The 27,403-nt window shown below is 36.4% G+C and overlaps 2 protein-coding genes across 9 annotated transcripts in view; one reads left to right on the top strand and one right to left on the bottom strand.

Annotated features, from left to right (window-relative positions):
- Positions 1 to 27,403, top strand: part of snx14 (sorting nexin 14) — a 75,627-nt gene that overhangs the window by 39,536 nt on the left and 8,688 nt on the right. For 3 of the 8 annotated variants that reach the window (XM_051875578.1, XM_051875572.1, XM_051875573.1), the window contains 8 exons: positions 4,260 to 4,300; positions 5,450 to 5,569; positions 6,277 to 6,400; positions 7,178 to 7,342; positions 10,651 to 10,746; positions 12,193 to 12,284; positions 12,400 to 12,456; positions 12,546 to 13,028. In XM_051875578.1, coding sequence (XP_051731538.1) covers positions 4,260 to 4,300; positions 5,450 to 5,569; positions 6,277 to 6,400; positions 7,178 to 7,342; positions 10,651 to 10,746; positions 12,193 to 12,284; positions 12,400 to 12,456; positions 12,546 to 12,587 — 737 coding nt within the window. In that variant the 3' untranslated portion in view covers positions 12,588 to 13,028. Of the gene's footprint in view, positions 1 to 4,259; positions 4,301 to 5,449; positions 5,570 to 6,276; positions 6,401 to 7,177; positions 7,343 to 10,650; positions 10,747 to 12,192; positions 12,285 to 12,399; positions 12,457 to 12,545; positions 13,029 to 27,403 lie in introns of those variants that run through there. The other 5 variants (XM_051875575.1, XM_051875574.1, XM_051875576.1 and 2 more) reach the window with 5 other exon arrangements.
- nt5e (5'-nucleotidase, ecto (CD73)) overlaps positions 15,935 to 27,403 on the bottom strand; it is a 74,988-nt gene continuing 63,519 nt past the window's right edge. Inside the window, exon 7 of the mRNA XM_051875584.1 lies at positions 15,935 to 16,164. Coding sequence (XP_051731544.1) covers positions 15,965 to 16,164 — 200 coding nt within the window. The 3' untranslated portion in view covers positions 15,935 to 15,964. The remainder of the gene's footprint in view (positions 16,165 to 27,403) is intronic.

Here is a 27,403-nt window from a genome sequence, read left to right as displayed (position 1 = left end):
TATAGCAATCAGTGTAGACAGCTTTGAGCAACAGCTCAAAGCTGTCTACACTGATCGCTATAAACCGACGGTTGCACAACGCAACGCTAAAAAATTCGCATCTGGTGTAGACACGGTGACAATAGATGGCACCACGAGAAGATCTATTTCAGAACCAGCCGCTATCAAAATAATCTGGCTGCGGGCGCGGGCCAGATATTATTGCTGGCAGGCCGCCTATTGCTGACCACTGCTCTAGGATCAAGTTGTTGTTTTGTTTTTGTTTTTGTTTTAAATGAGAGGGTTAATAACAGCCAGATTGAACGTTTTTAGACATATCCTAATAACAATGATGAATTAATAATTTTAAGAAGAGGATCTATGACTTCTGGAAGCATCTCTTTCAGTAGCTTAGTCGGTATAGGGTCTAACATACAGTGCATCCGGAAAGTATTCGCAGCGCTTCACTTTTTCCACATTTTGTTATGTTACAGCCTTATTCCAAAATGGATTAAATTCATTATTTTCCTCAAAATTCTACAAGGACCTCTTGTAGGACCTCTCAAGCTCCATCAGGTTAGATGGTGAGCGTAGGTGCACAGCCATTTTCAGATTTCTCCAGAGGGTTCAAGTCTAGGCTCTGGCTGGGCCACTCAAGGACATTCACAGAGTTGTCCCGTAACCACTGCTTTGTTATCTTGGCTGTGTGCTTAGGGTCGTTGTCCTTTTGGAAGATGAACCTTCGCCCCAGTCTGAGGTCCAGAGTGCTCTGGAGCAGGTTTTCATCAAGGATGTCTCTGTACATTGCTGCATTCATCTTTCCCTTGATTCTGACTAGTCTCCCAGTTCCTGCCGCTGAAAAACATCCCCACAGCATGATGCTGCCACTACCATGCTTCACTGTAGGGATGGTATTGTCCAGGTGATGAGCGGTGTCTGGTTTCCTCCAGACATGACGCTTGCTATTCAGGCCAAAGAGTTCAATCTTTGTTTCATCAGACCAGAGAATTTTGTTTCTCATGGTCTGAGAGTCCTTCAGGTGCCTTTTGGCAAACTCCAGGTGGGCTGTCACTGATGACTGCCTTTTACTGAGGAGTGGCTTCTGTCTGGCCACTCTACCATACAGGCCTGATTGGTGGAGTGCTGCAGAGATTGTTGTTCTTCTGGAAGTTTTTCCTCTCTCCACAGAGAAACGCTGGAGCTCTGTCAGAGTGACCATGGGGTTCTTGGTCACCTCCCTGACTAAGGTCCTTCTTCCTTGATCACTCAGTTTCAATCCTGATACAATCCTGTCTCGGAGGTCTACAGACAATTCCTTGGACTTCATGGCTTGGTTTGTGCAATGACATGCACTGTTAACTGTAGGACCTTATATAGACAGGTGTGTGCCTTTCCAAATCATGTCCAATCAACTAAATATACCACAGGGGGACTCCAATCAAGTTGTAGAAACATCTCAAGGATGATCGGTGGAAACAGGATGCACCTGAGCTCAATTTTGAGTGTCATGGCAAAGGCTGTGAATACTTATGTACATGTGATTTTTTTTTTTTTTTTTTTTTTTTAATAAATTTGCAAAGATTTCAAACAAACTTCTTTCACGTTGTCATTATGGGGTATTGTTTGTAGAATTTTGAGGAAAATAATGAATTTAATCCATTTTGGAAAATAACAAAATGAGAAAAAAGTGAAGCACTGTGAATACTTTCCGTATGCACTGTATATGCTTTGATTTTGATGATTTAACAAGTTTAGACAATTCTTCCTCTCCCATAGCAAAAAATGATCAGAATTGTTCCTCAGGCAATCTACAGTGCACTGTCTGATGCAATACTGTAGCAGACGGTTGCATGGTTATAATAATAGTATCAATCTTGCAAGTAAAGAAATTCATAAAGTCATTGCTGCTGTGCTGTTGAGAAATATTTGAATTTGTTGAAGCTCTGTTTCCCATTAATTTAGCCATTGTATCAAATAAATACCAAGGGTTGTCTTTAGGGGTAGATAAGGTACAAAGTTACCCCTTTAAGAAAACTGTTGTAACCGTAAATGTCTGATTTTTGCAATTTTTTTCTGTCAGTGGAGGAGTTCTTACATGCATTACTGTGTTTAATGGATACAGTTTAAAAATGGCCATAATTACATAATGCAGACACACTTCTGTGTAATCAGTTTGTGGACAATGTTTTTAACTGTACCCTTCATAGAGAGCTTAAGCGTTTTTTTTTTATGTGATGAATCTGTGTGCGACTTGTTAAATGTTCCTATTAAAAATTTGAGGCGAAGTCATTAAGTAGGGACTACAGTCATTTTGCATTGTCATTCCTAGTGTTATGCCTAGACCAGAATTGGTTAAGCGAAGGAGATATTAAAGCAGCAACAGAGCCAACTTGATCAGCTTACCTAAAATTGTACATTATTTCAGGGTAAGCGTAATTGGACAATTAGATATTTGCAGGCGATGTCAGAATCCTGGCCATTATGCCAGGGACTGTGATGGACTGTGATAATCATCCTCTGGTGCTCCAGCCATATGGCACCTACAATCATGCCACAGTCCAAATTACTGATATTACATTCTTTTCCCCATTCTGATGGTTGATGTCAACATAACTGAAGCTCCTGACCCATATCTGCATGATTTTATGCATTGTTCTAATGCCACATGATTGGCTGATTAGATAATCACATTAATAAGCAGGTGTACTAAAAGTGTTTCTGATCAATTGCTCATTGAGTGTAAGATACCAATGCTGAATAAATAATTATATTTAATAACAGTATTAATAATCATAATAAGCATTTATTCCATCATGTAATTTACAATAGCCCTCAAAAGTTTTTGGACAGTTTATTGACACTTAAAATGTCATTGCATTAGATAAATATTAAACAAAATGTCATGTATGCTTTATGATGCTAGATCCTATCTGAGTTTTAAGAGTTTTCTGGTGTGTAAATCAGTTCATCACTATGAACAATGTTTTACAACCACAATGTACCACATCAAATGTTGCTTATCCAATCAAATGTCAGAAGTGCATAAAATGGCATTGCATTAAAAATTGTCCAGGCTGGTGAAGTTAGGTTGTAGACTTGCTAGATAACAGTCGTGGGGAAAAAGTGTTTGGATAATCTTCAGGAAACCCATGAATCAGTCAGATAACATGAGTTAAAAACATTGTCTGAGACGACAACTGTGTGGATGTTTCTCAGCGGAAAGAGAGAAAGTTTTACATGAACTACCAGATTATGGTCCAAAAATCTTTTTTTTAATTGGTAGCTTTGTTTTGTCCTTAAACATCATTAAAAAAAAACATCCCTTTTTTTGAGAAAGCATCTTAAATAAGTGCATTTTGTATTGCGGCACTGTCAATTTTTTGCACTTATTTTATTTTAAACCAAAGCATTAATATTTATTTATAATGTGTTATTTTTTATCCTTTTTTTCTGTTTGCATATAATAAATGTTGTTATGCATATTTTGTTTTGGGGTAAATATTGCAAAAATGCTGCAACAAAGGGTTTTCAGCGTACTAAAAGTTATAACAAAACTGACTTTTTTTTTGAGAAGCCTAAAAGAAGCTTGTGTCCATCTCTGACACACTCTACAGTTTCATTATCCTTGGGTACTGTAATATGTCCTACAGCATTAGCTTGACCTTATTTATTTATTTTGGCTTTCCAGTGGAAATCCTTTTAGAAGGCTGAAACGTGTATGTTTATCTCAGAGCAGCCCTCCTATTTCCCCTGTTTCATTAGGCTATGCTTAAAGACATTTAGAATGTTACCAAAATCATCCGGACCGTGACCCCAAATCTAAGGTACAGACCAAACTGTTGCATCGCTAATATGTCACAACCATTTAAAAACTTGAAACATCTGTTGTGCTTTCTAGCCCTCCAGGGTCTTGGAGGGCTAGAAAAACATACTGCTTAAGAGGAGTTTTTTCGCAGTTCTTGACAGTGAAATAAAGCACAGATGGCTAGAGTGATTATTGGTTCTTTATTCCTGTTCGTGAGAAACTCAGCTTGACTACCTTAGCTACAATCCCAAATGTTTTTCTTATGCAATCTGACACAAAAGCATTTGTTAGGAAAAGTGAAGGAAATACCAAATTGTAATACTACTTAGAATTGGGAGTTTGTTTAACAAACAGAGGCCAAAAACACTTCAGTCCTTTTTGAAATGTCTATAACACTGAAAAGTCTATAAAACATGGGAAAAGTGGACTCTGAATTAAATGAATTTACTTGATTGAATTTTGTTTTTCTCTGCAGGGAAGATATTTAAGTCTGTGCCAGGAAAACTAATGAAAGAGGTAAGAATTTGGATTTTATTTTCTCTGTTTTTCCACTTTAAAGCACAATGAAATCAAAACTTACCTTGTTTACTTTCTTTATGCACAATTCCTAGTCTTATTATGAACAGTTAATAATTTCGTATTACTCCAAATGTAATGGTGGCCAGCTGATCTTTAGCAGTCTTTGTTTGTGTGCACATGCCGACCATCGATGGTTTGAGCCCTGCACAGGGTGGGCAGAACAGAAGTGGTACACAAAGAAACACTTAATGAACGTTATATTGCAACTTTATTAAAAAAAAATGATAATGAACTTTATTCACAATGTGGTAACGTCTCCACATTGCTCTGAAACAACTTTTTTGGCTGACTTCAATTCGTACTTGGGTCATGTTATTGGTAATTGGACATGGACAACTTTTGTTTCAAACGTAAGGAAATCATTCCCAATTGATGAATCCAAATGTAGTACATACATCATTACGCCATTTCTACTGTATGTCATTACATTTTACAGTTTTTTTTTAATCTGATCTAGTGTTTACATGTCCTATCGAACGGATTAGAAAAGGTTTAAACCACCCCTTACAATCAAAATGAAATTTCAATCGGATTTGGCAATTCATTCCGATTGACATGGTTACATGTGACTTTTTTGTTCTGACTGTGCTACTAGTCCAATTACAATTGGATCCAAGTAAACACAGCTTTTTGGCTACTGTTGTAGGAAATATGGCCTTGCCAGTCAAAAATCTTGCCAATAGTTAACTCAAAAATGTAATGCCACTTAACTTTAATAATAACTAATTACAATTGGGATACATGGAGATGTTCTGAATTGTAAACTTGGACTTCAGCCTCCATGTCACTGTCAAAAGCCTCCTCAGAAGTGTGTGCCAGTGGTGCAGTTAACTAACTGATTCAGTGTTCATGTTTAGTTGGGTACTGCTAATAACATGTGGCACAAATTATTATTATCATGGGAGTTTCCTCCCTGAAATTCTGAATGCGGGGTGGTGAATCAGTGTTGTACTGACATTTGTACTGAAATTCCTTCCGTTCAGGAATGCTGTCTAGCTTGTCTTTTATGTTACCATTGTCAAAATTTAAGAAGCATAGAATGTTTTTATATGACTTCATGATGTCTATTTTCGCTGATTTTTCTAGAAAGGGCAGAACTTGGAGCCATTTATCCAGTCTTTCTTCACTTCCTGTGAATCCCCTAAACCGAAACCCAGCAGACCTGAGCTCACCATCCTCAGCCCCACTGCAGAAAATAATAAAAAGGTACGCTTGCTACTCAAAAAGAAACACTTTCCATAACCCCTTAAGCACTATTATTAAGTATTCAATTTGTGGATCATTTTCTGGAAAAGGTTATATTTGTAAACCAAAAAATTTTTTAACTGAGAATTTGATATGGACAAAATACTTTTCTGGTTGCTTTATTGCTATAAAAATACATTAAACTCATTGTAGCACATGTATACTCTACAAAAAGTCTGAACACAGCTGCTTAAAAACCCAGGTTTTCATAATTATATGTACTTTTAATAGAAGATCACTTAGGAGTTGAAACTTGAAAGATACTTCTTTACAGCAAGGAAAGGCAAATTTTACTCAATTAACATTACTTTTTACATTACTGCAGTAAAATTCTTAATGAAATTTGGTCATTAGTTTTTTCTAAGCATTGATAATATTTGTACTAGCCTTATAACTGATAAGAACTAAATGTTTTCTCTTTCTTAAATTTTTCGAAATATTACAAAAAAGTGAAATATTACAATTTTGAAATATCTGAAAGTGAAGATGAAATATTATTTGGGCTAAACCTTGTTTTGTATAGATCACTGGTACACTTTCATTGAAAGATGCACTATATAAACTGTAATCTTCAGTAAACAATGAATAGTCTTGGACATCCATTTTACTGTTCACAAATCATTTTAAAATGAATAAGTTAAATAAAACTTCTCCCCGTGTCATTTTAGCTGTTCAATGAGCTGTACAGAAACAATGCCAATCTGCCTGAAGGCCTGGAGAGAAAACACAACCAGAACTACTTCATGGAGCTGATGGAGGTTGATGGAGTATATGACTATATGATGTACATAGGTGAGTGTAATTCAAACAAACTTGAGTTTATTGATCCAAACAATTAAAAAAACTCTTATATTGTGTAACACATGTATAGAGCAAATACAGAAGGTATGCACATCAAATCAAAAATGCTTATAAAAGGGATAGTTCACCAACAATTGAAAATGTATTAACCTGTTTGATGTTATCTTTTATTTGTTTATTTTTACATAGAGCACAAAAATAATCATAGTAACCATGTTTGGACCATGAAAGTGTATTAACAGTGGTACATACAGCTTTTCTACAAGTCTCCTGAAGTCACATGACAGCTTTGTGTGAAAAACAGATTCAAGATGGCATTGATTAATCACATACGTATGTAGAAACCAAATGAGACGTGACACTTTAAAGGGGTCATAACATGAGAAATCAAATTTGCCTTGATCTTTTGTCATATAAGAGGTCTTTGTACCATTAATGTCCTCCTCATTATAAACAAAGCATTTTTTTAACCAAGCTCCAAAAACAGCTTGTTTTGGATATTGATGGATTTGTGACGTCACACACTCACGTCAGACAAATATATTTGCATATGCCTGCCTCCAGATCAAGACAACCCAATGAGGGTTGAAAATAACTTTTCACACAAAATAATAATTTTTCCACATCTCAAGGAACATTAAAATAAAATGTCATGACCTCTTTAATTCTTTACGCACTGAGGGACGAGTCAAAGTTATTTTCTCTAGTAATCAACAGTTATGTCACAGTTATTAGTGGAGAAGTTTATGCTGTTGATTTTTGACACAGGTCGCGTGGTGTTCCGCATGCCCGATTGGCTGCATCACTTTCTGAGTGGAGGTCGTATTCTCTTGAAGAGGACTCTAGAGGCATACGTAGGGCATTATTTCCAGTCCAAATTAGAGCAGATCATGCAAGAGCATCGCCTCGTCTCCCTCATCACTCTGTTGCGAGGTTTGTGTGCTCAAGTCCACCTTTATAAATGCATTTCTTCAAGTTTTTCAATATATACTGCAATACCTGTATCTAAAAACTACAAAATAAATATTCTTGTCATGAAAAACATTAAACCAGAACTTCTACCCAAACAGAGAGACAGAATGTTGTTAGTTAGTTCCTGAAGATACCATCAGTACCTTATCTGACCCATGCATTTCAGGAAAGCGTTCCACTTAACTTTGAACATACATTTTCTGACTTCCCTTAGCACTTCCTCCCGGGGAAATTAGCATCACCACTTTTGGAAATTTGTTAGACTTTAAGATATAAAATTATGAAAATGTACACCTTCAAAGCAGTGTAAGTTTCAATGGATAAAAGCATCTGCCAAATGCATTTATGTAAATTCCCTCAGAGGGTAAGTGAGATACTGACATGGCAAATTACATCAAAAAATATTGGCACTTTGCATGCATGTTCATGACCCTAAATGAGGAGAATTTAAAAAAAAAATGTGGTCACACTTTATATTAGGTGTCTTTAACTACTGTGTACTTACATCAAAAAGTAAGTACAATGTACTTATTGTGTTTATGTTCAGAACGGCATCTCAAAACATCCAAGCGCTTCGTGAACATAAAATACGCAAACTTCATCTCTCATTTGGATGAAGAAGACCAGTGTTGCTAATAAAGTTTTGATGGATTACAATTGTAATTAAGGTAAATAATACTATTACAGTGATATGCAGGAGGTCGTACATTAGGCAAGTGTGAGTCCGTTATTATTGATGCACAAACAAACCGTGTATGTGCGCTCTTGACTCACTGATCGCTATAACATTGTATTTGTGCATTAACACAGTTAAAGGTGCTGTATGTAATAAATTTTTGAAAAGATTCAGCTGGGAGAACATCTAGCAACTAATTAAGTTAATTGATATCAGGTCTGTAACATGATTAGCTATAAAATGGATGTCTTAGAGAGGCAGAGTCTCTCAGAAGTAAAGATGGGCAGAGCTGTGAAAGAGTGCGTAAAAAGATTGTGGAAAAAAGCATGTTCCTCAGTGTCATATTGCAAAGGCTTTGCAAATGTCATCATCTACAGTGCATAACATCATCAAAAGATTCAGAGAAACTGGAGAAATCTTTGTGCGTAAGGGAGAAGGCCGAAGGCCTTACTGGATGCCCGTGGTCTTCGGGCCCTCAGATGACACTGCATCACTCATCGGCATGATTTGTCAATGGGCCCAGGAATACTTCCAGAAACCACTGTCAGTAAACACAATCCCCCGTGCCATCTGAAGATGTCAACTAAAGCTCTATCATGCAAAAAGGAAGCCATATGTGAACATGGTCCAGAAGCGCCGTCGTGTCCTGTGGGCCAAGGCTCATTTAAAATGGACTGTTTCAAAGTGGAAAAGTGTTCTATGGTCAGACGAGTCCAAATTTGACATTCTTGTTGGAAATCACGGACGCCGTGTCCTCTGGGCTAAAGAGGAGGGAGACCTTCCAGTGTGTTATCAGCGTTCAGTTCAAAAGCCAGCATCTCTGATGGTATGGGGTTGCATAAGTGCATACGGTATGGGCAGCTTGCATGTTTTGGAAGGCATTATGAATGCTGAAAGGTATATAAAGTTTTTAGAGCAACATATGCTCCTCTCCAGACGACGTCTATTTCAGGGAAGGCCTTGTGTATTTCAGCAGGACAATGCAAAACCACATACTGCAGCTATTACAACAGCATGGCTTTGTCATAGAAGAGTCGACAGAAAGCCTGCCTGCAGTCCAGATCTTTCACCTATAGAGAAAAGTACGTCAAAGACAACCACAAACTCTTCAGCAGCTGGAAACCTAAATCAGGCAAGAATGAGACCAAATTTCAACACCAAAACTCCAGAAACTCATAACCTCGATGCCCAGATGTCTTCAAACTGTTTTGAAAAGAAGAGGAGATGCTACACCATGGTAAACATGTCCCCGTCCCAACTATTTTGAGACCTGTACCGGCATCAAATTTGAAATGAGCTCATTTTGTGCATAAAATTGTAAAATTTCTCAGTTTAAACGTTTGTTATGTTATCTATGTTCTATTATGAATAAAATATTGGCTCATGTGATTTGAAAGTCTTTTCGTTTTCATTTTATTCAAATTTCATTTTATTCAAAAATTCGGGTTGTATAAAGGATACATGCTTCAGGCTGCTCCATATCCCAAAAAGCAACTCGACTATGACATCACAGCAGATTGTGCTTAACCTACCCCACACAGCCGCAGAATACTTGTTACTGTTTTACTTAATTGTATTGATACTATTTAGTTTGTGTAAGTTTTCTCCAACAACTCAAGCATACCTATAGGCTTGTAGGAAGGTACATAAAAAATAAAAAAGGAAAAAAATGTAAATAATAAATCAGCTTCATAGTGGATTCAGGCAATTGCACAACATAAGCAATCACATACATTCCACAAGTTAGTGAGGGAAGAGCATAAAAAATTTGAAGTGGAACGCAGTACAGTCTCTACAAATAGCTGATGAGTTTAATCAAGTGTGTTTTATTAGAATTTGGGAATGTGGAGTGCTGGTGTTGTGGCACATTTAATGTCCTTTCAGTTCTGGTCTCAAAGAAAACTCTCAGAGTCGAATCTCCAGGTCCCAGAAGCGTTAACTTTATTGTCAAGCAACAAAGTAAGATGAAAGCTGCACATCTGATCTTCTCACTCGCGACACACACTTTTATACAGTTTTAACCAATAATCTCATTTGCAGGTGCTCTTCTCCCTTTCTTGTCCTGGTATCTCCCAAATACTCCCCAACATTTTCACCACAGTCACTTCATTAATTGGCTATCTTGTTCTCTTTGTAAGGGTGACCAACTGCCAACTAATCTTCATCTTTTGACTTTTGAGGAATTCTGCCAATTGATGGTCAACCCTTTCTAATAGGCAAACGAAATATTATAACATGGACAATCAACATTCCCCAGAGGCAAGAAGCCTTCACGTGACACCTTTAATGATGGTCTTATTCATTCCACAGCCACCTGTTGTCTAGTGGAAAAATACCAGCAAAATAAGCTTAGTGGCCAAGCTAACTTCTCAGATACATTTGACACTTGTATTCACAGTCAGTTAGGCCATGAGGCCTCAAAACACTTCTGGCTTTTATAGTAAGCAAACTAATTCTACAATTGTTTTCTATAGGACAGATAAAATATTCATCAGTGTACTTCCAGAACCAGTTAGTTATTGTGCTGTACTGTTGTTCATGGGTAGATTTGTGTACTTCAAGTGATCATATTATTAATACTGCACCTCTGCAGATGCTGTTTTCTGTGAGAACACAGAGGAACGCTCTCCTGAGGACAAACAGAGACGAGCGAAGAAGACCTTTGAGGAGATGATGAACTACCTACCAGGTACCTCATAACAGCTGCAGTTATCGATTGTTTGTGACATGCCGTGTTTTAAAGTGGTCCTATTATGATTTTTTCCATGTTCATCTCTCTTTACTGTGTAATGAAAAAAGGTCTGTAAAGTTTCAAAGCACAAAGTCACTCCATTGGGAGTTAGTTTATATATCAGTGCGCACTGTTTCTGATCTCCCTGAAATGCCGCCAATGTAGGGTTGAGTTAGTAGTGTGCTGAAAGTCGAGGTTATGGTAAGGGGCGTGACATTTCCGAAACACGCTCGAAGCAGTTGACCAATCGCAACACACTGGTCCAGCCGACCAGTCAGAGTGCTTTTCAGAAGGAGGGGCTTCATAGAGACAGGAACTAAACAGGGGTGCATTTCCCGTACAACAATGTAACTTATTAACTACCATAGAACGATGCATCATTGGAGAAACTAACCACGACTGTTTCCCAAAACCGTAGTAACATGGTCACACATCTGACATTTAAACCACATTAGTTCAACAATATAGAACTGTCATTAATGACGTCACATGCAGGTGGAGTAATAACATCTCCTAATTAATCTATTGGAGATCTCTGAGATGCTGCTGTAATTGATATACCACCTAATGATGAACAGATAAACAGTATACCACTGTTTTTGTTCCATGTCATTTTGCTTTTTTTTTGACGTTTGATTCATTACAGTTTCCCTCATACATCATATTCTGGAGCTCCTTTGTAAATTTTACACACATGCGCACTTTTTAAAAATGCAGCTGATTGTTGACACGCTAAAATATATAGATTAAAATATTTAAATAGAATGAAAGAAATAGAATGTACTGAAAGAGCATGATCTATTTAAGTCCACGTCATTTAACATGAAACTATGCTTTTAAGCACAGTTCGAAAGCTGTAGTTCCAACCATGTAAGTTTGTGATGCTGTTTGCGAATGTTCATTTGAACTATGGTTTCAGGAAATGCCAAATCATTCAACTATGTTGGTAACAATGGAACTTGCGACCATAGTTAACAAAGCTTTTAGGAAACACACCGCAGAGTGTTACTGACAGACAAGGAGAGGAGAGAATATATTAAAAATGTGTTTTTTGAAAATTCAAGAATGAAAACCTATTCTAGTAGAGCCCAAAAACAAAATAAAGACTTTGTAACCGGGCATAATAGGCCCCCTTTAAGCTGGACCTCCATGTCGAGATGCAGCAGGTTTATGGTTATGTGTTGTCATTTAAAGTGTTTTTGTATCAGTGATAAATAAAAATAATAAAATGCAACTAACCATATCATTGATTTAGGATAGTCAACAATTAAAAGGGAGGAGAAAACACATATATATGCAAATATTGATATGATATAAATATTGATTAATCAGCATATCATGCAGTTTTATAATGTTGATAAAATGATAGATGAACATCACTAACTGATGTGTGGTGTTTCTCAGATCTGATTGGGAAATGTATTGGTGAGGAAGCGAAGTATGAGGGCATCAAGATGCTTTTCAATGCCATTCAGCAGCCACTGCTAAACAAACAGGTACACACTGCCATATGTTTATCTAACGTACTGATGTCATTTCCTCAAATGCTCCTACTTTCTGCTAATTGTGCTGTTTCTCTTTCATCGGACACTACCTCTCATTTGCAAATAGATGACGTATGTGTTGCTTGACATCGCTGTCCAGGAGCTATTCCCAGAGCTTAGTAAGGTAACACTATTCTGTACCATAGTTACGCTCTGACAAAGAGCCGCTCATGATGTTTATTAATGGAGTTTCTGCTGTTTTGTCTTTTGTAGAATCAGAAGGCAGGTCTCTCCATCTCCACTAGGAGGATGTAAAACATTATCAGAGTCTCAACATCAACATTTTAAAGCATTTTATTGCACTACTAAAATACAATTATTTATTGACATGTATGGCATGATTATTTCATTGAATCATTGTATCCCTGCCTTATTTTTCCACTTTTTTTTGTTTAAATTGTAACAGCATTACAACATCAGGAGTTTGGAAATCAACTTCATTCAACCCACATAATTTCATTATCAGTAGGAGAACATCTATCAGACCATTTTAAACCATTTTTACATTCTAGATTGTTCCCCTAAGACATTAAAAAAGACAGAAACAAGTAAAAAAAATTCAAAAATACAACTGAGACATTTCATATAGTGTCATACAGTTAAGAATAACTGTGTGCAGAATAAAAGTACTGAAAAAAAGGTATTTTTGTAAATGTTCTGGCTTTGCTCTCAGTAAATAAAAATGTAATATATCAAGCTCTTTCGTCCCTAGTCATATGTTTTAGAATGAATGAAATTGTTTTAAAAATATGATCTACTGTGGTTTAAATAAATGCTTTATAGGAACATGAATAGCAACTCAAGAAGGAGAAACATGACAAAATAAATAACTCTACCCGAGAAGAATCTCACGAAAACATGTACAGGTCATAATTGAGAAAAAATATGAAAATGATATTTTTAAGGAAGAAAATGTGATGTTCTTAGGACCATCAATATGTCTTTCTTTCTTTCTTTTTTTAACAATTAAGCCCAACTCCATTTTTAAAAAACAAAAGAAAAAAAATTGTATTACTGAAATACAAAAAAAAAAAAAAAAAAAAAGAAAGAAAAAAAAAAGAATTTGAATTAAATCATACTATCATGATGTATTTCTACAGTACCCTCCACAAATATTGGCACCCTTAGTAAATATGAGCAAAGACGGCTGTGAAAATAAATCTGCATTGTTTATCCTTTTGCTCTTTCATTTAAAAAATTCACAAAATTCTAACCTTTCATCGAAGTAAAACAATTGAAAGTGGGGGGAAACTCACATTGTGAAATAAATGTTTTTCTCCAATACATGTTGGCCACAATTATTGGCACCCCTAGAAATTCTTATGAGTAAAATATCTCTGAAGTATATTCCCATTCATATTTACATTTTTTAGCACACCAGGATGACTAGGAGCATGACATTGTCCAGCCATGACTTCCTGTTCCACAGGAGTACAAATATGTGTAAACACAGAGGCCAAATTCCCTTAATCATTCATCACAATTAGAAAAACCAAAGAATATAGTTCTGATGTGCAGCAAAAGATTGTTGTGCTTCACAAAATAGAAAATGGCTATAAGAAAAAAGCTAACGCATTGAAAATCCCCATTTCCACCAGCAGGGCAATAATTAAGAAGTTCCAATCAACTAAAAATGTTACATATCTGCCTGGAAGAGGACGCATGTCTAAATCGCCCTAATGTGTGGTGAGGAGGAAAGTTTGAGTGGACAAAGGATCACAGCTGGAGAATTGCAGAGATTAGTTGAGATTAGTCTCATTAGAAGAGATTAGTCTCAGAAAGACTTAAAAAAAAATGATCAAACAGCACCTACATCCCCACAAGTTGTTCGGGAGGGTTTCAAGAAAAATCCTCTGCTCTCATCCAGAAACAATCTCCAGCATATTCAGTTGTCAGACAAGACTGGAACTTCAAAAGGGACATGGTTCTATGGCCAGAAGAAACTAAAAAAAGAGCTTTTTGGCAGCAAACCCACCAGATGGGTTTGGTGCACACATGGATAAAAAGTACCCCATGCTCACGGTTAAATATACTGCTGGATCTTTAATGTTGTGGGCCTATTTTTCTGTTGGAGGCCCTGGACATCTTGTTACATGATGTTGATACATGACATGGATTCTATGAAATACTAACAGATAAAAATCAAAACCTGACTGCTTCTGCTAGAAATCTTATAATGGGCCGTGACTGGATCTTCCATCGGGACAATGATCCAAAACAAACATCAAAACCAACACAAAAATGTGTCACTGAGAACAAAATGAAGCTTCTGCCATGGCCATCCCAGTCCCCTGACCTGAACACTAAAGAAAATGAGTGGAGTGGAGTGAACTGAAGAGAAGCACCACCAACATGGAGCTGGGAATCTGAAGGATCTGGAGAGATTCTGTATGAAGGAATAGTCTCTGATCTCTTGTCAGGTGTTCTCCAAACTCATCAGGCATTTTAGAAGAAGACTTGGAGCTGTTATCTTGGGAAAAGGACGTTGTAATAATTGTGGCCAACGCGAACTAGAGAAAAACATTTATTTCATAATGAGCTTTTCCTCCCGTTTTCAAATGTTTTACTTCAATGATAGGTAGAATTTTGTGAATTTTTTTAATGAAAGATCAAAAAGATAAACAATGCAGATTTATTTTATCATCATGAAAATATCACAAAAATATCTTAATGGACCTAAAATAGGTATTTTTAAAGTAAAACATGATTCTGGGGTGAAAATTGACCTGCTTCTTTGTGAGGTTTTTCATAGTTTACCCTTTTATTATTTCTATGACTTTTATCTATAAAGACGTGTAGAAAATACCTGTATAGAAGATCTCTGTATTGCTCTAAAAAGAACTTGTGTAACAAGATAAGTGACTCTTTTATCCTTACTAGATCGCAGTGTTAATTGTCAGTTAAACTGAGCTGTTTACTTCTATGAAGGTAACTAATCTCTGGGTTAAAGGTTTCTTTTTTTCCTCCGACTGTACAATTACACACAAATGGCTACACGTTGTTACACAAGTACATTAAAAATAATTACACTAGCTAAACAATCATGACCCAGAGAGCCCACACCAGCAGAATGGTGGGCATGTATCCTTGATGTCCAATGCAAGAGCTGGAAAATTGAATACGTCCTTCCAAAACTGGATGAACTCTCTTTCTCTCTGAGATGTAGCTGGCAACAACTTCTATATCCAGGTCACCTGTGGAATACAGTACATGCAGTAGTATATTGTAATACTAAGTATTTGATGAAATGCGCAGTTAAATGTGCATATGTGCATATATAATTAATTACCACTGTCATGTTTGAGTTTCTGGTCTTTGATCATAGAGAATCCATCTCCTCCGTCCACTAGGTAAGAGGGCAGCACCACTTTATACACCTTCTTGGGGTTGAGTGGTTCATAACGAGGCACTCGACACTCAGTGCAGAGCACATTCACACTTTTAACACGATTTCCAGGTGTTTTTGATAAATCATACACCAGCTGAAAACCTGCAGAGGAATTATAAGCAGTTACATTGCTTCAGCTGATTTAACGTGCAAGTCATATGGACTAGATTTATGATATTTTTATTTAATTTTGAGAGATTTACAACACTTGACAATGGTATTCCAGTACTCAAATTGAGGGGGATTATTGTTTTAAACAGTTTACAAGAAGTTCACAATGTACAATAAGCATACCTGACACCTGTAGGAATTCTCCAGTGTTTCCTCCGTATCTTTGGACTGAGTGCTCAAAGACTTCTCGCAGAGTAGATCCATTCATTTGGACCAGGTCAAATGTACCTCCAAATGGCAACACAGCGATCAGGTCCTCCGTTGTGATAGAACCTTCAATCGAAACATGCATTAGGACTGTTTCAATGCACTGGAGTTGTGCTTAAAGGTAGGGTGGGTCATTTTCGAAGAGGCTAGCAATAGCGAGCTAGCTTTGAAAGCATAAGATCCAACCCTCCCTTCAGTGCGTCTCCAAAGCCACGCCTGCTCCAAAACACGTGAACGCATACAGCAGGGAGCAAACAAAACTGTCACGAGAGACGCGTTAAAGTACCTCATGTCTCAAAGCACATATAATTATGATAATAATGAACATAAATATCTTAAAGAGCACTGACCTGTACCACCTGACTGCTGCAGATTAATTTCCGCGTTGATAGTGTTGCCTTTGAAATGCATAAATTCACGAACCGCTCTGAGTATAACAACATGGGTTTCCATCTCTTCCGAATTATGGTAGTTATGGCGTGAACGCAGCATAAGCTCGTTGTTTTGGTTCAGGAGGAACTGTAAAAGGTAGCTGCTGTTTTGGTTACAGTGCTCGTGACTGACGTCTGTCTGTACTTTGCATTGCATGAAACGCGCTGATAACGCATGATGTCTGCGCAAAGTTGCAAACGGGGCCTCATTTATAAAATGTTGCGCAGAAACCATACTAAACACCTAAATAATGTCATTTACATATAAAAGATCACCAGTCATCGTCCAAATCCTTTAATTTAGAATGGCGAGCTGCAAGAATAAAAACATACGTTGACAGGCAGGTAGGACATCCTATCGTATCCCTTGGACCAAGGGATATGATTGTACGAACATTTTATGGTCCTGCGCCATCCACAGACAATATAAATACATATAAACACATTTACACCACTTAACTTAGTTATTGCTATTGGGATGTGAAGAGCCTGCCTTGAAGATTTTGAATAATCGTACCATTTCGCTCGTCAATAGATTGTCGAATGGCTCCACCGTTCAGAATACAAGAGCTGACATGGTTCCACTGGATTTCATCCGCATGTTTAATATTATTATGGACCTGAAATACAAGCAAAGAAGGTGTCCTATGGTTTAAGGGCAAGATTAATAGCAAATCTACCACTTAGTTTGATCTTTAATAAAATATCAGTTCTGTTTAGGGCTGACAGCACTCTAATTTACCATTTACTTTGAATTTCTTTTTTCACTTTCCCACTCGTTCAAATTTTGCTCTCTGTGTCATTTTTTCTTAGTTTCAATATTTACTTTTGAGGCTGCTGTTAGATGGTTTGTGGTTTTAGAGCTGGGCACTTTGGTTTTAAGAGCTTTACATTTTTGATTTAACCTTTTCAGGTACAAAGATTGTTTATCAATGTATGTGGGTTTTTTTTTGTTTGTTTGTTTGTTTGTTTCACCTGATATTAATAACTGTTTCTGGTGATCTAATCACAAGTGATCAGACAAGACAGATGTTAATACCAGGTGCAAACAGATTTGCATTCAAAAAATTACATGGTCTGTCACTGCAGTGCATGCTGAAGAAAGTGTGTGTTGTTTTACCATGTCTGGCTTTTCTGGGTTTTTTCCCTTTGATGTTATTTTATTTTAAAGCTGCATGTTACTGGCAGAGTGGTTGACTGATGAGGAAAGTAGGCAGTCCTTACTACAAATGTGTTGTACAAGCCTCCTGATGTGGTTTGGGTTATCACAAAACACTTTGGACCTTTTACACCTAGATTTAGCTTAGATCACTTGAAACAAATGTTACTACCAGGTGTGAATGGGGCCTATAAGATTAACATCTGCCTTATCATTGAATACATTTGAATGCATGGATTTTTGTTCATTATTTTTGTAAATGTAGTGTTTGTCCCATCTAGAATAGTCCTTATTAAGAACAATATGCAAAATGATGCTATCAAAAAATTGCACCAAACTTTTAACAGCAAATTTATCTTTAAAATCATATACCTATTGGCCATGGCAACACAGATTAAATTTCCTAAATTACATTCACGAAATCGACATTCCTCAGAAGTTCCATTGAGATAGACAAGAGTCTGTCCTACATACTGAGAAGAGTAATTGGCCACATTCTTCCTCCAAGTGTCCACTTCAGCCTGAATGTCTGGATCTAGACAAAGTCAGAGCACAGGTTGACAGGTTAAAACTGACATATCAAAAGAGAAATCCACAATGGCAATGCATCACATCTGATAGGTACAGTGTAGTACACGGGTGTCCAGTCCTGCTCCTGGATGGCTAACGTCCAACCCCTTCCAACACCACTCTGGAAGTTTCTAGTAATCCTGAAAACCTTAGCTGGTTCAGGTGTGTTAAATTTGGGTTGGAGCTAAACTCTAAAGGAGATTGGAACTCCAAGAGCAGGACTGGACATGCCTATTATAGTACTTTATTACACCCCCAGTTCAGTTTATGGAGCTCTTTGCTAAGAAGCTGGATGAAAATCCAGAAAAACAACATCTTTCTTTTATGAGGTCATGAAGTTCTCTTCCTATAAAGCACTGCAAATGACTTAATTTTGAAATATATAACCATATAAAATCACTGACTTGTAGTCAGTAAGTATGAAATGATATATCTATGGGTAAAACTAGACTCAATTACATTATCGGCAAAGCTTAATGGGTGTGGGAGGCTGTTACTCAATTCCTTTGTTACAAGTTAGATTTTCGTGGTAACAGAAAATTCTTAGCTTGGAATTTGGCTATTGAGCATAAAAATTCTTCATGGTAGAACAAACAAGTTTAATGTCTTGAAAGGATAATTGCTAAAAAAAAAAGCTGTCTCTACTGAGAAGATTGTTTTTTGTTTTTTTCTTACTACTGTCCTATATGCTCTATTGACCAGGTGCTTTAAATACCCTAGCTTGTTTCCATGTTTAGAGTTTCCTTACCTGGTGCTACTGAGCTATTCAGAAGAATTGGGTTGCCTGAAGAATTCACCACATTTCCATTTGAATCAAAAAGTCACTTTTAGGAATCCCAGATATTTTCCAAAGGCATAGGCCTGGACCACAGGAACCTGACGCCCATCCTCAGATTCAACCATCACTGGGTATGGTCCTGCAGGAACCTCTGTGGATGGTGGATCTCCTACAGAGATGATCACACAAAATGGATGAGTAAATATAAAAATCAAATACAGTACTGGTACTGTGCAAAAGTCTAAGACACATTAGATGGTTCACAAAAACATTTGTTTCAAGATGGTTATTTATATCTTTTGCTTTAGTGTGCCGTTTGAGTTACACTTTTTTAAGTTGTCCTTATTACAATGAAGCTACACATTTAAGTACTGAGTAATATTAATTAATAACAACATGTACTTATATGGTTATGATTTGGTTTAGGGTTAGTTGCTTAATTGTGTATAATTTACTGTTATTACTAAATACATGTAAGGTGTAACAAGGACACTGCAAAATGAAGTGATACCAACTTTTACTACACAGAATAATCAGCATGTCGGTAGTTGTAGGTAACAATCAATAGCAATGCTAACTAATATTCTTATAATATAGTTTCACCCATACAGCAATATTGTTTATAGATTGAAATGTTAAGATTTATTAAATTTCATGTGTTAACCACATGAAAAATTAGTATTCTCACTAACAATAACAACAGCCTCCAAGTCTCTATTATATTGTGCTGTGTGGATATGGCTCGGGTCTCTACTTTAATGCAAGTCTGTGGGATTTTTGTTTGTTTGTTTGTTTGTTTTTTGCCAATCTTATTATCAACCAGGTGAAATCCGTTAAGTCTGATCACTTTGTAATATAAAACAATAACACCTCTCCTCAGCAAATCACATGATTTGTGGCATCATTCATGCTCAGAGGACAAATGTGAACACCCAGGTTTAATACTTAGGGTCAGTGGTTTATTTATTATGAACAGTGGTAATTGTGATGCTTGCCTAGACAACACAAAGGCTGCAACAGGTCTGAGTAAAATGCTAATGAGCATTACTTGGCAGTCTGACCAGTTTCTGGAGCCAAAGGAAACTTTCATGTCACCGTTGTCCTGGTTAGCAGTTTGGATCAAAGTAAAACATAAAATGCACTTTCATCTTTAATCCATCATACCCATTATGATCAAAGCTCGTGTCTTTTAATAATACACATATTAATAAAATTTCATGACAGTGGAAATAGAGGAGAATGGGTGTCACTTTGTTTGTGGTGAGATCAGCACAGTCCTTCAGCAAATTCACACCTGTGCATACACCATAACCACTATTGTATTTTTGAGGAGCTGTGCAGAAATACAAGATCCAAGAGACCGCAGCCCTGATCCCGGCTACTGTAATATGCAGAATTTACTCACAGTACATTTAATAGAGTGGAAATAGAGTTCTTGCTCTAATCATGAGTGGGAATGAACAGTCCTATGTCTTTAACAAATAAAATTACGCACAAATTATTCTCTAATTTGTGGATCTGGTGAAACCGGGTGGACCTCTACTCTGTACCCCTTTGTTTAGACTTTGAACAGTAAACTGTACAACAACACAATTCAGTTGAAAATCTACCTCAGTAGGTGATAAAGATCTGCAGTGCTGGAGGCTATGGTTTTCATGCTTTTTATTATTATTCCTTGAGGTTCACTTATAATGGAAAGATTTTTGCACAAAAACACTAATTTTTGGTGCTCTGTCTGCTTTAAGACAGAGGCAACTGGGTGAGAGTATCTCAAATGCCAAGGCTAATGGGTTGCACCCAGTCAGCAGTGGTGAGAATTGGTCTGTGTATTAGTGTTAGGAACTTTCTTAGTAACTTCAATCTAGGTTACATTGTTACACACTAGGAGGTGGCAAGGGACTGGCTTTATGAGTGAGGTAGTAGACCAGTCAATTAAAAAACGCAGATTCATTCAGGAACAAAACAAGGTTTTATACAAAGAGATTGTTTGAACTTTGTCCTCCAGTGAAGTTGAATGAAGATCAATCAACAAGTAACACAGTGCTGGGATAATGGTGAATCTTCCCTTCATAGAGATCAATGCACTGACTATTGCTGATGGCTGTCAAGTAAAATCCCCTTAACTCTTGAAAGGATGCGACCACAAAAATATCACTTTTTACAAAATTATGACCACCTAGAGAACGAAATCTATACCATATGCAGGTAATTACACGCACTCGCTCTCTTTCTCTCTCACAATACTCTACTCAATAATACTGTACACTAATAACTTCTGAAGCAGCCCATTCCTTTGTTGCTAGTTCTAAGGTTTTCGAATTAGTGACAGAGGCTTGGGCTCAACTGTTAAACTGTTAAACTTTCTATTATTATGAATTCAGACACTGATGAACACCTGCTGTTAACAAGCAGAATCACTGAAGGAAAGAGAAACAACAAGAACAGAAAAAGATTAAATCACCTGAAAATAAAAGAAGACATTAAATATCTCAAGATCTGATTAAACAACTTGACCCTTGATTGGTGAACATTAGTTTTTTTATTTGGGTGCTATAACTGTATTTTTAAAACACATTTGTTGTGGCAAAAAAGCTGAAAGAAAACGTGATCAGATGAGGTTAGCTAATTATTAATGGTCACAATCATCATCTAATGGCCTAATTCATCGGTCTCATCAGAGTCTAATCTAGATTGTTTTATGTTCTTGTTTATGGTATTCCTGTGATTCTACAGCATGAGATCCATCAGTGTTGTGACAACCAGATAATATGATTTTGAAAACAGTTTGTGCGTAAAACATTTTGAAGTATTATATCATCCAGAGTCACACAGACATCAAGAATTTGCATATGAATATCAACAATGGTGACAATCAAAAGCTTCATGCTGCAATGCATGCTGGGTACCAGAATAGTACAAAAATTGTCCATGACTCCTAGCATGCATTGCGGCATGAATAAATTATGTTGCTAAATTGCCTGGTTATTTTCTTTAATTCTTACTGTTTGCCTTTATTTTTGCTGTTGTTTTTGTTTGAGTTAATCTTTTATCTTTTTTGTTGATTGTCACCATTGTTGAGATTTATATGCTGATTTTTGATGTCTCTGTTTATCTAAACAGTGCTGTAGTTCAAACATTTTTTGGAAATGATGAGTTTAAGAATCCTTCTTAACTGATTGCTTAGCACTGAATGATCTTATGTTGTAGTATTACAGTGTTGGCAATATAAAATTACATTTATAAAAAAAAAAAAAAAAACATTTCTTTTATCTTCAGTTGATTTCATCTAACCCTGTAGCTGGAAGTCTGATGTGGTTTTTGTGTTTCTGCTCGTCTTTTTTCTGTTCTTGCTGTTTCTCTTTCCTTCAGTGATTCTGTTCTTGTTAACAGCAGGTGTTCATCACTAATGTTCAATCACTTAATTAATCACTGAATTATCTCATTAACTTTAACACTGCTTCAGTGTTACTCTAACATGCTGTAGTGTGGACACTACATTTAAAACTGACGATTTGGGGTTAAAAGGGTTAAAAGTGTAAGATAAAAAAAAAAAAAACAGAGTGAAACGTAATTTAATAGTAATCAACTGTAAATTAATTTACGGCAACATACTGTAAAAAACAGCAATTTACTGCCAACCCTGCTGCAAGTAGTTTACCGTAAAATCAAGGAAAAAACAGTAATATACTGTAAAATGTAAAAGTCTGATTTTCTAAATGAAACAAGTTAATTTCACTGAAATGTTAGTGAAAGTTAATAGAAAAAAGTTATGCAAAGTCAACTGATAATGAGAGTAAATATTAAACTGAACTGTTTTTATGTATTTTTGCACAAGATAATATAGAAGAGATCTGTTAGTTTAATTAATTCATTTTGGGGGTTACCGTTGTGCTTTAGTACAGATATGTGTGCTATTGCTAACTACAGGTGCTGGTCATATAATTAGAATATCATCAAAAAGTTGATTTATTTCACTAATTCCATTCAAAAAGTGAAACTTGTATATTATATTCATTCATTACACACAGACTGATATATTTCAAATGTTTATTTCTTTTAATTTTGATGATTATAACTGACAACTAAGGAAAATCCCAAATTCAGTATCTCAGAAAATTAGAATATTGTGAAAAGGTTCAACTTTGAAGACACCTGGTGCCACACTCTAATCAGCTAATTAACTCAAAACACCTGCAAAGGCCTTTAAATGGTCTCTCAGTCTAGTTCTGTAGGCTACACAATCATGGGGAAGACTGCTGACTTGACAGTTGTCCAAAAGACGACCATTGACACCTTGCACAAGGAGGGCAAGACACAAAAGGTCATTGCAAAAGAGGCTGGCTGTTCACAGAGCTCTGTGTCCAAGCACATTAATAGAGAGGCGAAGGGAAGGAAAAGATGTGGTAGAAAAAAGTGTACAAGCAATAGGGTTAACCGCACCCTGGAGAGGATTGTGAAACAAAACCCATTCAAAAATGTGGGGGAGATTCACAAAGAGTGGACTGCAGCTGGAGTCAGTGCTTCAAGAACCACTACGCACAGACGTATGCAAGACATGGGTTTCAGCTGTCGTGTCAAGCCACTCTTGAACAACAGACAGCGTCAGAAGCGTCTCGCCTGGGCTAAAGACAAAAAGGACTGGACTGCTGCTGAGTGGTCCAAAGTTATGTTCTCTGATGAAAGTAAATTTTGCATTTCCTTTGGAAATCAAGGTCCCAGAGTCTGGAGGAAGAGAGGAGAGGCACACAATCCACATTGCTTGAGGTCCAGTGTAAAGTTTCCACGGTCAGTGATGGTTTGGGGTGCCATGTCATCTGCTGGTGTTGGTCCACTGTGTTTTCTGAGGTCCAAGGTCAACGTAGCCGTATACCAGGAAGTTTTAGAGCACTTCATGCTTCCTGCTGCTGACCAACTTTATGGAGATGCAGATTTCATTTTCCAACAGGACTTGGCACCTGCACACAGTGCCAAAGCTACCAGTACCTGGTTTAAGGACCATGGTATCCCTGTTCTTAATTGGCCAGCAAACTCACCTGACCTTAACCCCATAGAAAATCTATGGGGTATTGTGAAGAGGAAGATGCGATATGCCAGACCCAACAATGCAGAAGAGCTGAAGGCCACTATCAGAGCAACCTGGGCTCTAATAACACCTGAGCAGTGCCACAGACTGATCGACTCCATGCCACACCGCATTGCTGCAGTAATTCAGGCAAAAGGAGCCCCAACTAAGTAATGAGTGCTGTACATGCTCATACTTTTCATGTTCATACTTTTCAGTTGGCCAAGATTTCTAAAAATACTTTCTTTGTATTGGTCATTAGTAATATTCTAATTTTCTGAGATACTGAATTTGGGATTTTCCTTAGTTGTCAGTTATAATCATCAAAATTAAAAGAAATAAATATTTGAAATATATCAGTCTGTGTGTAATGAATGAATATAATATACAAGTTTCACTTTTTGAATGGAATTAGTGAAATAAATCAACTTTTTGATGATATTCTAATTATATGACCAGCACCTGTAATGATGAGCTGCAAAGTTTTGAGTAAAAGTCATGTTTTTAGTTGTTTCATTATTACACATTACGTGTTTGCAGTTTTATATTAAGAAATATTCTTTTTCAGTTGACTCAAATGAAAAAAGTTCACAGTACTAACACCGTATAATACCTAGTTTTTAAACTAGAACTGTTTGGAGTAATCGGTTTCCCAAATGAAATGAGTTAATTTCCATGGTAGTATTATGGTAACATACTGTAAAAAAAGAAGCGCTGTAAATTTACAGTAGAGAGCTGTAAATGAACAGTACATTACTGGCAACCACAGCTGCCAGTAGATTACCGTTATTTTAAAGCACAATTTTTTACAGTGTAAAAAAAAAAGTGCGCTGTAGATGAAATACAATAGTGCGATAGAATGAACAGTGAACAGAACAGAACAGTAACAGAAGCTTATACAATACATTTTAACAGGCAAAATAACTGAAGAAAACATCTAATTTCTAAATGAACTAAGCCAACTAATATGATTCATATTCTTTTGGTTTCTCTACCCAATGTTTAAAAAATTATTAGGCTATATTTAAAAATTGTAAATAATATAATAATAAATTATTTAAATTATCATATTTAAATATTATCTTTAAATTATTATTATTATTTTTTTTAATACAGATATCTGTACTCGGTGTCGGCAAGTACTAAAAATGAAAGTAACGGTATCAGGCTCATTCTGGAAATAGTGGTATCGGTGCATCCCTAGTTACCATTGAACAAAATCTCTGGCATTTTGAGTTCTGCACGCTCGCAAATCCTCTCATTACAACAAAGTGTAGAAATTATGTATATAAGAGATTCATTGTGCAGTGTAGACAGCTTCATTGATTATTACCGAACTTTGCGAGATGAACTAAGTTGAGCGACAACATTTTAGTGATTACCAAGGTAGAGCTATTTGCGTGCTTTCTGCCATGACAAATACAGTATACAGTTTGCCTGCTTTTCTGTTAAAATGAACAGTGGTTTGTGAACGTAGATGCTTTAATAACAAATAATTCATCTGGAGTGTCTCTGCTGGGATGTGTATGTTGTACATGTAACTTTAAATTAATTCATGGAAATCTATTTAAATGTTTTTAAAGGGGAAGCACATCTGATTAGCCTTACCCTGGAGTTGGTTCTCCCTCCGCCTATGGTTTTAATAACTCTATTTTTCAGTAAGAATTATTGTCAATGTCAAAAGATCAAAGAAAATGTGCATCCTCATGTAATGACTCCTTTAAGCTATCTGCCATGTGATGTAGACCCCATTTCTGTCCTTACATATGTAGTTGTTGAAAGTTAACTAGTAGTAGCCCTTCTTGTGGCTGATTCTTGATGCAATCATGGACAGCAAGCACAATAAACCTCACATCAATCGGAAATAAGCTAATTTCCCATTTAGTGGAGTGAGACCATTCATCTCTCGAGCTGTCGCAATCTTTTTTTGGCGCTCTTTAATGTGCCGTGACAGATCGCTGCAGCGCTTCAGCTCAAGTGGCAGGTGAACTCATCATCTCTTCCGCTTTACTACTAGTTACAGCACGAAATAAACATGAATGAACATCAGATATGTTGAAAGATACAGTACAACCGAAATCTGCATCATGTTACATGTAATCACACAATCAGTGTGTCAACTGTGGAAAGACATCAATAAAACAGCTTGTAAACAATGTCATATAACATCACATTTAGCTCAGAAAAGCCATTTAATGTCCAAAAACTTGTTAGTCAGCTAGAAAAAATAACTTAGAGAGGAGCATTTTGATAAATATATTGCATATTCATTTATTTTTACTTACCCTATTCTTCAATATTTAATGTAGGGTGAATTGCCCTAATGTGGGACATTTTTTTGCATTTCAGATTTCTGTGACATATTGCGATGTGTAGCCAAAACATTAAATCCACACCCAATACCATTTTAAAAACCCCAGGATGTGTCCTAAACAAATCAAAAGAGAAAATGCAGATAACACATTCATAATAGAAATGATAGACATATTAGTGCTCTTAGTGCAAGCCGCCTGAGACAATCTGCAGCTGCCTAATGTGGGACAGCTGTGTCCTTAATGTTGGACACTGAAAATGATAAAATGCCAAAATCGATGATAAAAAAAAAAAAAAAAAAAGTCTATGAAAAGGCCAAAGTCTATGATAAAAGGCCAAAATCAATTGATTCATGTAGAATAGTAAAATCTTAGTTAATAATTAAGTTAATAATTCTCTTGGTTATGGATAGATGAAACATGGATAATTGAACAATATCAGACAAATGATACAATATGATAGTTTTGATGCATTTATTATAAAGACATTAAGCGACTATTATCATAAGCCTATGTCATGTTATGTAAATAGAAAAGAGTTAAATGCACAGTCAGCTCTCTAGTTCATTTTACTTAACAACAAACACATACAACCACAACAGGCATAGCCTAGGCCTATTTGAAGGCAAAATTTTAAATCTTGCAACTTGCAAAAAAACAACAACTTCCCAGCTTGAACAAATTTTAGGCTAGGTTCAATCTTGAGTTAGAATTCATGAACGTGCTGTGAACTACAGTTAAATACATTTAAGACCATTTGGCCTGTTTTGTTTTCTATTTTACTAAACAAAAAAACAAAAAACATACAATAATTCTTGCAAAACAACACTAAAACCCTGTAAATAACCATTTTTGTCCCACAAACCATACCCCACCACACATTTTTCACTGACTGAAGTACTGTCCCACATTAGGCTAAACATACTGTCCCTCTTTTCTAAACCACATTTCCTAAAGTGGGACAATGGGAAATTTAATAAAAATATAAAAATA

This window comes from Ctenopharyngodon idella, chromosome 20, assembly GCF_019924925.1.
Source record: "Ctenopharyngodon idella isolate HZGC_01 chromosome 20, HZGC01, whole genome shotgun sequence".
Classification (NCBI taxonomy): domain Eukaryota; kingdom Metazoa; phylum Chordata; class Actinopteri; order Cypriniformes; family Xenocyprididae; genus Ctenopharyngodon; species Ctenopharyngodon idella.
The sequence above is the reverse complement of the archived record's forward strand: the minus strand, read 5'-3'. Positions and strand labels throughout refer to the sequence as shown.